The sequence below is a fragment of the Microplitis demolitor genome, chromosome 9, assembly GCF_026212275.2.
Source record: "Microplitis demolitor isolate Queensland-Clemson2020A chromosome 9, iyMicDemo2.1a, whole genome shotgun sequence".
Taxonomy (NCBI): domain Eukaryota; kingdom Metazoa; phylum Arthropoda; class Insecta; order Hymenoptera; family Braconidae; genus Microplitis; species Microplitis demolitor.
The window spans coordinates 14,805,305-14,819,352 of NC_068553.1; the positions used below are offsets into that span (position 1 = coordinate 14,805,305).

General features: G+C 26.1%; 1 protein-coding gene across 9 annotated transcripts; it reads left to right on the forward strand.

Annotated features, from left to right (window-relative positions):
- Positions 1-8,474: 8,474 nt before the first annotated feature.
- Positions 8,475-12,110, forward strand: LOC103571583 (golgin subfamily A member 6-like protein 2). 9 transcript variants are annotated; one of them, XM_053741887.1, is made up of 6 exons: positions 8,478-9,022; positions 10,046-10,166; positions 10,232-10,439; positions 10,508-10,836; positions 11,694-11,861; positions 11,943-12,110. In XM_053741887.1, exons 3-6 carry the CDS (start codon positions 10,232-10,234, stop codon positions 12,093-12,095), a joined length of 858 nt encoding a protein of 285 aa, XP_053597862.1. In that variant the 5' UTR covers positions 8,478-9,022; positions 10,046-10,166; the 3' UTR covers positions 12,096-12,110. The 9 variants fall into 9 exon arrangements, with proteins under 9 accessions (XP_053597860.1, XP_053597861.1, XP_053597862.1 ...); XM_053741884.1 differs by having other exon boundaries at positions 9,003-9,069; XM_053741889.1 differs by lacking the exon at positions 8,478-9,022 and adding an exon at positions 9,097-9,149.
- Positions 12,111-14,048: the final 1,938 nt, after the last annotated feature.

Below are 14,048 nucleotides of genomic sequence, written 5' to 3' on the forward strand. Positions count from 1 at the left end.
ATTTATAATATTTATATTTATAAATGAATATAATTTTTTCTAAGTATATTATGACACTAAAAAAAAAAATATTTATATGAAAGCACAACCGTTAAGTTAGTAACCATCTAAAATTTTAAAAACCGTAGAATGTTGATATAACAATGCTTTATTAACGTAAAGTAAGATTGCTACACGCAGAGAAATTTTTATTAAAAATTACCCATATGAAAAAAATGATACTCAAAATTTGAATAGTTTGTAATTTATTTTTGACTCAAAATTAGTATATTCGGGACTAAGATCAAACCAGGATCATTATATATCACAAAATGGCTATTATTTATATTAAAATTTGATACACATAGAAGAGCTAAATTTGTAATTTCGTATATTAAAATTAATATGCAAAAGAATCGATGAATTGCTGTCCACAGTTATTTATTACTATTCAAATAAACAGAAAAATAAAAAAAATTTACCACTCATTTGATTTATGTATATAATAAATTAATTTATAATAACGAATAAATAACATTTTATATTAATTATTAATCAATGGGATAGAATTTATGAAATAAGAGTTAAAAGTTTTCGGTATTTTTACGAGCAACAAAATCAGTATTTAGTATACTAATTTTTCATTTTATTATTTACCACTTATTCGATTTATGTATATTGTAAATTAATTTATAATGATGAATAAATGATATTTTAAGCTAATAATTGATCAGTGATATCGAATTTATAAAATAAAAGATTGTAACTTTTGCAATTTTTCGGTTGGAAAAATCAGTATTTAAGATAGCAATTCTTAATTTGACCAATCATTACTTTTTAATATATGTTTGCCATAAATTAATTAATTTTCACTAATAAGTCACGTATTTGTACCTAAAAGTAATAATATTTAGTTACTTTTTGAAATAATTGATAGTAGTTTTTCGGAATCTACAAAAATTAGTAAACTACTTTGCATTAATTACATAAAAGTACTAATTATTGATAACAGATTCCACTTTTTACTATTATTTATTAATTCTTAATATTCTGTTGTTTCCGTGCAATAAGTATGATACTGTGAGGACCTAGTAAATATACACTTACTATTTTTCTATTCAAGTGATGGTAAATTAACATTTGTAAGACAGAAAGGCAGTAAATGAACTCTTCCTAGGCACGACAGTATTGCTATCTTAAAACTACGCCGTACAAAATTCTCGAATTTTAGATTTCTATTAATTCATTGATTGATTATCATTACAGCGACTTTTTTAACTCCCGACCAACAGCATAAGACAACTTGTTCGGAAAATTTCTATCATTCGAGTCTCATAAATATTCACTGATAAAAAAATTGACTTGATTCAAGAGCGAAAATTTTGAACCAAGAGAAATTTATTTGACCCAAGAATAATTTTTTGGCTCAAGAATTTTTTTATCTCGACTTAAGAAAATCATTTTCTTCAAAATGGAATTCTTGGTTCAGGATTTTTTCTCTTGAATCAAGTCAACGTTTTTTAGTGTTTAAAACGTCACTAAAAATCTAAAATTTGAGAAATTGTTAGATACGGCCCAGCTTTAAATTGACAATCCTTTTATTTAAAATTGTAAAGCATTCTCAAATTAACAATATTTTTTTTTTATGACAACTATCTACTATTAGCAATACTTTAGATGGTTACGATAATCACACTTTTTTTCAGTGTAGTCTATTCTAATAAGTACAAAAAAAATTTTAATTTTAAAAATTACTACCATATTATCATACATTTTTTAAGAATATATTTTAATGTATTAACAATTAAAAAAAAAAAGTTAGTGAGTGAAAAATTTGTAGATAATTCATAAAATATTTAAAAAAATTACTTTATAGTAAAGACAATTTAATAATTATTTTATAAGATTCTTGTTTCACTTTGAGATTATGTGTAAATTAAAAATTATTTAAAAAAATATTTTTTATTGAAATAGACAATGGAAACCGGTATTTTGTTCATTTTCAGTGAATAATTAAATATTCTAAGATATTTAATGGTTTTTATTAAAATAATTTTGATAAATATTTCTAAAGTTTATTATATAATTTCGATTACAAGCTCTAAGCAAGAAAACGTTAAAATATTAAAGTAAATTTTATCGAATGAATAAAAGCTGACATTTGCGAACCCCAGGAAATGCGTTTGCAAATGGGAACTTCTAGACTGGCGGGGATTGACCCAGACACCCCCTCCACTAGACAACTCTCCCTCCATGAGTATCCGTCGTTTCTAGAACCCTACTTCGCCGTAGCATGGGGTATAAACCCCGTTGGTTCGAAAGATAAAGGACTGTCACACCACCCACTAACTATAAGTACATACACATCTATGTCGATTTATACTCACAGATACATATATATAGTATATCAGGCATATTAAAGCACAAACTTGGCTTCTTTTTTGTTCCGCTTTAGTCATTATTAATTTTTCATTTAAACTGAGTCACGAAATAAATTCATTTTTACAGATAGTAGAGATGGATGAATAATATACGAATCGAATAATTTAAATTGTCCGTAAATTTTTTTATCATTAAATTCGAATTCGAATATTTGGTCCGAACTTCAAACATCAAATTTTTATCTTATTTGTGATAAACTAATAAATAATTCAAATTTTGTTTGGAACAACTTACGAATAATATGAAACCTTGCGAATTATTTTAAAATTTCGAACTGAATTCAATTTGAATAATAATTCGAATCAAAATGAATAGTTCGTAATTTCGAATCATTATTAAATCCTCAACAGATTGATAATTTTATTAAATATAATAATAAATAATATGCAATATTGTAATTATTTATGTGATGATTTTCAAAGAAAAGAGCTTAAGAATCAAATGACTAATGACGTGTTTGGGTGCCTGTTCTTGTCTACTTGGAGCAGACGCGATTAATACACAAAAAAAAAAACGATTTTTCGGCGTAAAAAAATTTTACGTCCCAAGAAATTTTTTATATTATGAATTGAAAATGAAAATTTTCTTGGGGCGAGAGAAAATTTTCCTAAGTCCAGAAAAAACTTTTTGGGGCGAGAAAAAATTTTTTGCGTAAATAGAATCTTTCTGATCCTAAGAAAATTTCTGTTTTCATTTTATGATTAAAAATTTTTCTTGCGCCAAAAAATTCATATTTTCTGTGTACCAAAAAAATCCGATTTTCAATTTAGAAATTTAAGATTATCTTATTTTGAAAATTTATTGACCAATGACCTTTTTTCATATATTTATACGGACTGGTCGGAAATACCATTATCTGTTAGAATGATCAAGTCGTCGTTATTCATAATTTAATTTTTGTTTTTTTAATTAATTTATTAAAAAATATCCTTTTTTTAGGTAGATTTCTTTAAAAATCGGCCTATTGCAATGGGTCTCATGATTGAATTATCACAGAATTTTGTCACCATATGTCTTATTTTACCTCGTAGAGTCAAAAAATACCATCCGCTCAAAAATTTATATATATATATATATACAATATAACGCGTCTTGTCATCACGATAGCGCCCGCAATTCTTAACAGATCTTAATCAAATTTTATACACTTATTTATTGGACGATTACCTTGATCAAGTTCGAACATGAGCCCAATCGGTCGATTAGTTTGGAAGTTGTGGGTATTTGAAATTTTTTTTGATTTTCATAAAAATGAATTTTCTGGCTTTATCCTAAAATAACTTTTGAACCGAAAATGATAACTCAATTCTGTAAAACGTATCTTAAAATTTGAACGGTTAGCTTTAATTTTCACTGCAATACTTGATTCTTTGAAACATCTTTTCTAACAATTTGATGATATCAAAAATGTCACGAAAAATACAAAAAGCTTATTTTTGCAGCTTAGTTGTATAATCACTTCTAAATAATAAGACAGAACCCATTTCCTTAAAATTTATGTTTAAGCTTACAAAAAAAGTATTAACTACACTATTATAGCTTTACTGTATTTACATATATAAGAAATCTACCTTTCCATTCTGGGTAAGGCCAGATAGCTCTTTTTAATTAAACAATTGATGATTTTGTTAAATATATCAATCGAATTATTATTCGAACGGCATCTGTTTAAATTATATAAATAATAATTATGAATAATAGGTATTTCATTTTAATATTGAATTCTAGAAAATGATAGGTTTTATTCTCGGATTATTTTTCCTTCATCTGTGTTTTGTTTACAACTTATAAACTTACAAAGTGTATACGAAATTTTTTCGAAGGTACACGGTAAGATAAAAAAATTTTATAAACCCTCAGTTATAATCATGGAGCCAGAACGCTACAACTATAATATACCTGGCGAGTTACTCCAACTCATACTTGTTAAATTGCGTTATGTAACCAAACTGCTATAACAAATATCGATGCAATCACTACGCGATTAGGATCGATACTCCTAGAGGTAATCAAAATAAACCCTCCTCAAAGCTTACAGACTATTAAGATTCATATTGAAGCGTTGAGCCACAGTCCGAGTACGGTGGTCTAGATAAATATAATTTTTTTAACCCTGCGTGTGTAATAATATATTACCTAAATGCAAAAAAAACATATTCATTTAGAATAATTACATATTTGTTTAAAGTCATTAAATATATTTTCAAATTTGATGATTATTGGTTTAAACAACCCCGTCTCAACATTGCTTCCAAGTTTGGAATATAAGAGTTCTGAAATAAGTTTCTTACCAGGGAAACTACAAGCGGTGAGCGCGATCTAGTGGTGAGCACTGAACTACTCCCGCTGATGTTGGCTAGCATCAAGACTTAAATGTCGTGTCCATGGAAAATAGATAAGATTCTATTCTCCATGGTCGTGTCTATGCTACCACTCGTACTTTTTCTAGATATTTCCTAATAGCACAGTTTGCTTTAGCAAAAATTTACTTACAAAAATATTGGAAGAACAAGCAACAATATCCATAAAAAAAATTTTAAAATCGTATGAAAATTTTCCAATGGTAGAAAATTTTAATCTTTTTACTTTTAAAAAATAAATGCTATTTCGAATGCTTGACAGATTTTACATAAAATATGTACTTTATGTACCAGAGAAATTCTAATTCTACAAGAAACTTTAAAAAACCGATTAAACAAAAAAAAAATTTGTTTAATGAAAGTTCATTAATACATTTTTTTTTAAAACATATATATTATTAGGCCTCGGGCAATCCCATGTCCGGTAAACTTATTCGAATTCAAATTCAATTTCCAACCTAAATAAAATTCACTTTATAAATCAGATCAAATTCAAAGTCATTAAAACACCCAGATTAATTAATGCATCTAGCCATCTATCAGACTTATAACAAAGTTAGTTACAAAAATTATCAACATGATGATTGGTCTTAATCGATAGGCGGTTACTTTACCAACATTTTACTGCAGAAATCTATTTTACCATTGCAAGTGATCATATAGATAACTAGTGAAGCGAACAATTTACGATTTTTGAAAAACAAATTATAGATTATCGGACTTAGTATCACTATGGAAACAGTATAACATTTTTTAACAACGTTTAGAATTATTATGTGAAATATTTAAATTTATTCATCAAATGAATATGGTTAAAATAAGTTAATGATGGTATACATTAATTAAAATATATATTCATTGAAAAAAATGAAGTCGAAATCTATACAAATTAGTAAAAAGGTTTGTTTTACATTGAACTATAACTATTTTGATTACACTATTCAATTATAAAGTTAAACTTCTATCAAGATATTTTTTTTTCAAAACTTTCGGGCCAGTTTTTTAAACCGGGTACATTTTTATCCGGGCTTAAATTAATATTGCTAGAATACCTAATTAATAATATATATATATATATATATATATATATATATATATATATATATATATTCGGTTACCCTTAAAAAAAAATTCAAAATGATGCTCTCAATTATATTTACAAAAGTGATTTTGGAATGTTTAAAAAACATTTAAAAAATTAAAATTTTTTTTTATAAAATTCTGGAGGTATCTCGTTTTGCTTACCCTACCCGATTTTGCCCCTTGTACCCTATATATATAGTATATAATAAATATCTATATTCGACTGATTCAAAAAAATCGGCTACTTTTTGTTTCAAAAATGATATCGAAAATATTGTTCGAGATGAAAAAAAATACTGTCAAAGCTTGAGCTCTTTTCGAAATTTTTGAAAGTCCTTTAGTTATTAGCATTTACATTTTAATTCATTCAGAAAAATCGTATTATGGTCGGTTTTATTTACTTACTTTAAAACGCGAAAAACTAAAGATCTTTCAAGAATTTCGAAAACTTTATAAAAGATAATTTGTAGGGAATCAAATGATCTACAAAAAAGGTCCTATAGCATTTTAAGATAAATCTGATGATTTTGTCGGAAAAGTCAAATGATACTAAAATTTACTATGAATCCAACTTTGACCTTAAATAACTTTTGAAAAATTAGATTTATCGAAAAATGAGAGACCTTTTTTGTAGAGGATTCAATTTTCTACACAATCATAAATAGGTCTTCCTGATAAATTAATCTGTTGATGAATTATAAAATTCCAAAATTGAAAAAAAAAAAATTCCCATGTTATTTAAATAGAAAATCAAAAATTGCGATGAGGCAGATGTTAATTTGTTATTCATCACCTCGAACAATATTTTCGATATGGTTTTAAAAAAAAAAATAGTCGATTTTTTTGAATCAGTCTAATCTACATTAATAATATATATATCTATCACCAATAATAATTTGAACCGGGTTTGATATTTTACACCGTCAATTCACATCGAGCATAACGTGTAACGTTATTGGGGACCATTTTCACACTAAAAATTTTTTAATGTACATTTAAACGATTATATATTTTGCCTAAAAAATAGAAACACTAAAATTTTCCAATATATAATAGTTATAGACAAATTTAAAAATTTATTGTATTTTTTTTAAGCCTTTAGTTACAGCTTCGACACTTTGCATTTCTGAAAATACATTTAAACACTTAAATGACTACACAACTGAAGCTGAACGTATAAATTTAATTGTCGCAAAGAAGGCTAAAAAATTAGCAGAGCTTAAAAATGCTTCGAATGAATTGAGTAAGGACTGGCCTGATGCAATTGCCAATGTTACGAAAAAACGTCGGGAAGAATTGTTATCAAGAAAACGACGAGTTAATGAAGAAAATGTGAAATTAATAAAAAGACTTGCTGATGAAAACCTCAAGGAACGTATGAAAATTGTTGGAGAAGCACAAAAATTAATTTTATACAAGAAACCTCAATGCAGGCTCATTAATTCTGCTCTTTTTACTTCTGAGGTAAATGATAACTTATATTTACTAAATACTTTTATTAATTATAGTTTTATATTTTAACAATTATATAAATCTAATGATAATTATATTAGTGTTTTAGAGAGTTACAAGCCCAGATAGAGTTTAATAAAATGATTAAAAACATTGATAATGAGCAAGATAAAGAGTATATCGAAAAACTACGAAAAGATACTGAGGACTTTTATAATGAAAAGCAAATCGCAGCCAAAAAATTGTGGGAAAAAAAAGAAAATTATCGAAATGAATTGAAAACACAGAAAGTAGTTTTATAAATTTTTTTTATTAACGGTCATGTGAGGTCTGAAAAAACCCCGGGAAATTTTAAATTTCAAATTTTAATATCCAATTAGTGGAGCTTTAAACTCAAAATATCTCAACAAATATTCAGTTTTGGAAAAATGTATCGGATGCCTTTTTTGTAGAGACTTTAAAACGCTACAAAAAAAGTTTCTTTCATTTTTTCAGAGAACTCAATATTTACAAAGATATTTGCAAAAAACCAGTCACACTTTTTTTTTTTATACTTTTAAAATTTTTCATTTTGTTTACTAAAATAAATATCATTTTTTTAAGCTCCAATTTTTTATCTCATTAGAAAGTATATTTAGTCTTCAAACATATGGTACAAAATTTATTTTTATATATTAAAAATCAAAATTTTTTTGTAAAAATTATTTTTTCCATGTTTTTCATAATTTTCTTTCGTAACTAAAGATAACAAATTTATGATAAAAATGGAAACTAGACACTGGGATTTTTCAGATCCCTTGAGGCTGTTATGAATCGTACCGGAAGTTTGAATATTGAAAATTAATTTGATAAATAATTATTCTGTATTCAACGAAAAAATTAATTGTTATTTCGGATTATTTCACGGAAAAAGGAGCAGTTGAAAAATTGAACTCATATCTGTATTTATTACAGTTTCGTATAGAAGTAAAGCGCTGCGACTCTGAAACTGTAAAAATTACATTTTTATCCAGGCATAACAAATATTACAGTTTCAAACTCGATATTGTCCAGCTCTCTATAGTACACTGATAGAAGGATTTGTTTAGGAGTAATAAATTGATTTATTAAATTTTTCTTAACTGACTTTTTTGGATTTAACAAATATTTAGTAATTATTAACAATATTTATTATAATGAAATAAGTAACTTCTTTATTATTAAGAAATATTTTTAATGCTAACAAAGCCTTATTAACATAAAAGAAATATTTGTTAGCACCAAACAAGGCTTGTTAATATTTAATAAATATTTCTTAGACGAATTTGTCGGTAGAGGGCTACGCACGAGCCTGTAGTGGTGTACACGTATTAAAAGAGCTATATGTGTGTGTCGTTGCGACGTCATATTGTTTACTCCGTTCTAGCTTGCATTGTTGGTTAAACGTAACCTACAACTGAAGCTCTCATATACTTAAATAATATTTATATCAGAAGTATTTTGTAAATTGTCATCCATATTATAACTATGAAAATATGGAAGCCTTGTTAATTTTATTCAGTTCAATTTTAATCAAATATAAAACCATTAAAAACACATGTACTATCAAACGGATTTTATGTTATTTCTCAGCGTAGTTTAATATAAGAAATTTTAATTTGTTTATTCTAGTTATAGTGTTAATTACTATGAAATTGTATTTTGAAATTAAAAGAACAGAAAATACGGTGGTTGTTTTAGTTATTTTTGTTTATAAATACAAATATTAATGAATGTGTGTAGCTGCATGCAAAAACATATATAGATATATATTCTTGAACTGTGTGATTTTATGAATTAAATTTTAATAAATAAGTTAATAGATAATTTCTTAAATATAAAAAAAAAATTTGTTCAAATAATAAAAAATATATTAAATATAAAATATTCATTTATTAATTATTAAAAAGTGATTCATTAAATGTTAAAAAGTGATTTATTAAATACTAATAAATCATTTTTTAAATGGAAAGAAATCGTTTATTAAATATTAACAAATCGTTTATTAGATGCTAAGAAATATTTATTAAATACAAAAAAATGATGTTTAAGAAATGATTTGTTAAATATTAATAAATATTTCTTAAATAAAGCTCCGTTAAGAAATAATTTGTTAAATATTAACAAATCTTTTTTAATACTAAGAAATCCTTCTATCAGTGTAAACACATTTTATAATTTTAAATTTTATTCTAAAATTAGTTAAAATTACATTTTCGATCGTTGCTATTACTATTCTGTACAGTAGTGTTCTTCTTAAGATATAGAATTTAAAAATTACAGTGTGAGCTGTGATTTTTCTCAGATCATTCATCATTCTCGACAATTGATAACTCACAGTATAATTTTTATGTTATCAATAAATAAGAAGTATTATTTCAGAAAGCAAAAAATACATAACCAATAAATGTTAATTTTTACGGTTTCACCTGTCAACTATTAATTTTTAAATAAAGCAACAATTCAAAATAAAAAATAAATAATGCTTTAAAAATTTATTTAACTAAAATTACATTTTAAAATGTAAAATTTACTGCTTAAAATTGTATTAATTTTATTACTATAACAAATTTCTAAAATTACAATTTAAGCTTTAATGTTTAAAGAATTTTGCCCCGAAGGCCTGTTTTCACTGTAGAAACTGTAATTTTTCAACTGCTCTTTTTTCCATGTTCTATCAATGATTAATTAAAAATAAATTCTAATAATAGGATTGAAAATTCGGAGTCTTATTTGAAGAAAATAGAATCTTTTGATCGAAATGCTGATAAAAAAGATCTAGATAATGTGACTAAAGAATTAAAACTTATTGAACAATGTGAAGCTGAACAGGTTATCAAAAATAATTAAATAATTCTTTTTTGTCTAATATATTAATTTTTTTTTTATAATTGTAGATGAGAAATAAGAAACAAAAGTTACAGGAAATGTTTTTAGAGTCAATAAAGAATAAAGAATTAGAACAGGAGAGACTTAAAAATCATGATATTTTAGTAAATAGTCTTGTAGAAGCTTATGCTAAAGCCAAAGATCATTTAAATGAGATGACTCAGGCAAAGTGGAAAGAAATTCAAGCAGAAAAAATACGTCGCTCAGAATTGATGGGTAAGGCGATATATATTTTGAAAAGTATTTTCATTATATAAATATGTATTTTTATATTGTGGACATAGCAAAAAAATGTGCTGTTATTTGGGAGACCGATGAAAAAGAAAGTGAAGACCGTTTAAAAAAAGCAATTCAGGAGAGAGAAGAAATTGAAATTGAAAAAATGAAAGCAAGAGAAAATAAAAAACAAAAATTAAAAGCAGATATTGAAAAATATCAAGCTGAACATGCTGCGACTATTGAAAAATGGAAACAGGAAGAAGAAAATGAAAAAAAATGGGAAGCCTACCAAAGATGCAAAAGAGATGAATACAATAAAAAAATGAAACTTAAAGAAATACAAAAAGAACAGATTAAAAAGAAGAAAATTGCTCAAGATTTGAAAACACAAATGGTAAATTATAATTAGAAAATGTAAATATTATTTTGATTTAATTATACAGAAAAAAAAGATTTTTTGGCGCACTCTCTAAAAACGAATTAGTGACTCTCACTATTTGGTAGTGAATAGTCACTTATTGCTAGTGAAAAATATACCACTATTTGAATTACACGGAAAAAAAAACAGTAACCATTACTGCGCAGAACAGTAATCCAGTCAATGAGCGTGTTTGGCGAAAGATTAAGTATAGTAAAAGCATATTTTACTATAGTTATATTTATTCAATTGACTAGATTACTGGTCTACGCAGTAATGGTTACTGTTCTTTTTTCTCCGTGTAGTGACATTTTTCACTAGTAAGCAGTCAATTGGCACCCCAACAATTTCACCCATACCATGACCTGTCTATAACATTACTATCACCCAGGGACGAGCACTTATCAACAGTTCCACCCTGTCCAATAACTCTGAGCGCTCAACAGCAGTTCAGGTTTCCTGCCGATTTTCCTACTAATCCTTCATTTACTATTATAAAAATAATTATTTGGCGTTAGAATTCGCAACAAAATATTTTAAATCGCGAAAATTAAATAAATTAATAATTAATATAATAATCAATGACCAAAGTCCACCGGTGATCTATCGACACACCAATGAGGCCAAACCTGGACTTAATTATTAATTAAAAATATTTTAATTAATATTCAACTTATAATATTTTTATTAATACTGGAGAAATTCCCGAACGTAACACCTAATTGCACAAAAATTAAACAGGTTGACTGTAAAAATATTGATAAAAATTTAAACCATTTTGTTACAAGCTCTTGCTAAATCACTTCTTTTATTTTTATGCTCACGTTTTATAGAAAGAACAAGAAGATCTGCGCAGAGAAGAAATGATAAAAAACGATGATTCCATATACACAACAGAAGCTCTCAAAAAGATTAATGAAAAAGTTTTGGCTTATGGAGAAGAAGTCTTAGAAGAATCTAGAGGCGTTCGTCCTCTATTTCCCATAATAAAAGTTATCGAGGTAAAGAACGCTCAGACAATACTTTTTTGAAGTAATATTAGGGAGTAGGTTATATTATATATTTATTATTTTTTTTTCAAGCAATTCAAAAAAGAAAATAAATTTCTACTACCAAAGAAATATGAAGAACATGATACGCCAAAGCAAAAATGTGGAACAAAAAAAATTCAATCAAAACAATTCTGTTCTAATAAGAATTTCATTTCAACAAATTTTGTACAAATAAAAGAATAAAATGAAATTATGGAGAAATAAAATAATCGATAGTTTTTCTTACATTGACCCTCGTGTATTTTTAAAATCTTTAGAATCCCGGGGTAAAATGATGCATGTTAAGATAAAAAAAAATTTCAACTTCCCGTTATGAAAGTTGTAAGTTTTCAAAAATTCTAGAAGTTATTGTTTTCATCCCGATTTTCAAATACTGACCTAAGTCAAAAAACAAATTCGGATTTAAATCTTAAAGTTCAAATGAGGTTTTTGAGAATCAATTTTGAATTTTAAGATTGACAACAGTATTGAAAGTTATCCTAGTTTAGTCTTCAAAGTAGTAGTTAGGACTTATTTTACCACTTTGAGGACTAAACTGGAACAACATAATCTGATTAGAGCCTCAAAATACTCAAAACATAAAGAAATAATTTTATCCGCATTTGAACCTCAAAAGTATCATTCGTCGATTCTCTCCCTTCCTTTACTATCTAAAATTTTTCAAAGTCCGAATTATAACTTTTCATTCGCTAAAGATTTTGAGGTCTTACTTATAATTAAAAATCGATAAATTATTTGCATTCAGACCTCATAGTTTCTCATTGAGAGTTTTGAGTACTAAAATAGAGTTACTTTCTGGCGGCAAATAGAACATCAAAAGAATTGAAGCTTTTGAGGACTAAACTAGAACTCAGATTTTTGAATCGGGGAATTTTCATCAGATGTCGATGTTTTGAGGTTCTAGGAAACTATTCCGACTATTTCCAAAATAATATCCGATGGTGTGCGTGTGTGTTTGTGTTTGTGACATATTGTAAAAGTTTTTAAGTGAATATGGGAATAAACCCCATCTTTTATAATAATCATTCCTATAATACATGTGACATATTCCCTTATATATTATGGTAATCGTTTTCATAATGTGTGAGAATTGTTACCATAAGATTATACCCATAAGACCAAACAATATGTAGTTAAAATATATAAAATCATATATTTTCGCAACATCAAAAATGTATGATCATATCGATATATTTGATGTCTTTTATAAAATCATGGTACATGCAAGCTCGAAGATAAGATAGTTGATAATTGTCTTTTGTAGTAACTGATGATTGTTTTGATGTCGGTGGAGGATAAAAATGTTTTAAGGTAATTATTAAAATCTGTAATTTTGAAACATTTTTATTTTTCAGATCCACACATGATCGTTTAAAGAAGGTTCAAAAAGTAAAAAACCAGAATACTGTATTGACATTTTTACATTTTATTTCAAAAAGTTAAAGACATAGTTGTTGAAAGCTAAATATTCAAATACCACTTGCTTTACACTGAATTATTTCACTCGTATGTTCTCAATCACATAGTAGCAACTCTGTAGACTTTTAACTAAAACATTTTTTTTGTAAAGTTCAAATTCAATTTCAGAGATAAATTAATCATAACAATAATGATAACAATAATTGACATAATGTAATATAGGATACTCTATACTACGACCCAGACAATTATCAATCTATCGAATAACGGAGTAATAAAACAAAATATAACAGTTCTGAAATAAGTTTCTTACCAGGGACACGACAAGCAGTGGGCGCGATCTCGTGGCGAACACCGAACTACTCCTGCTGCAAAAAAAAATAGAGAACGGTAATATTTGATTTTTTCACACTCATTTACTACATGATTGCTATGAAACAATTGCATTATCTTTTAATGACAAAAAATTAGAAGATTTTAAAAACCTCTATCGTAAGGAAGTAATTTGTTAACTTTAATTTGATTTTGCGTATATATATATATTTTATAATAAATATTTAATATTGTTCGTCTTTCTGTTTTTTTATTTCGTAGGCTAAGGTTTCATTATTTTTTATAGCGTCAAGTCCTTTATTTCTTATTTATGGTAAAAATTATATAAAAAAAAAATTAATAGTTTGTTTGTTTTGCAGATATAAACAAAAAACATTTTTTTTT

Bases quoted from the DNA above. Each gene is read 5' to 3' on its own strand.
- LOC103571583 (XM_053741883.1), top strand. From the start codon at position 9,685: ATGTTATCAATAAATAAGAA. The intron at 9,705-10,045 runs GTATTATTTCAG...TTCTAATAATAG, and splicing joins ATGTTATCAATAAATAAGAA to GATTGAAAATTCGGAGTCTT. The intron at 10,167-10,231 runs GTTATCAAAAAT...TTATAATTGTAG, and splicing joins AACAATGTGAAGCTGAACAG to ATGAGAAATAAGAAACAAAA.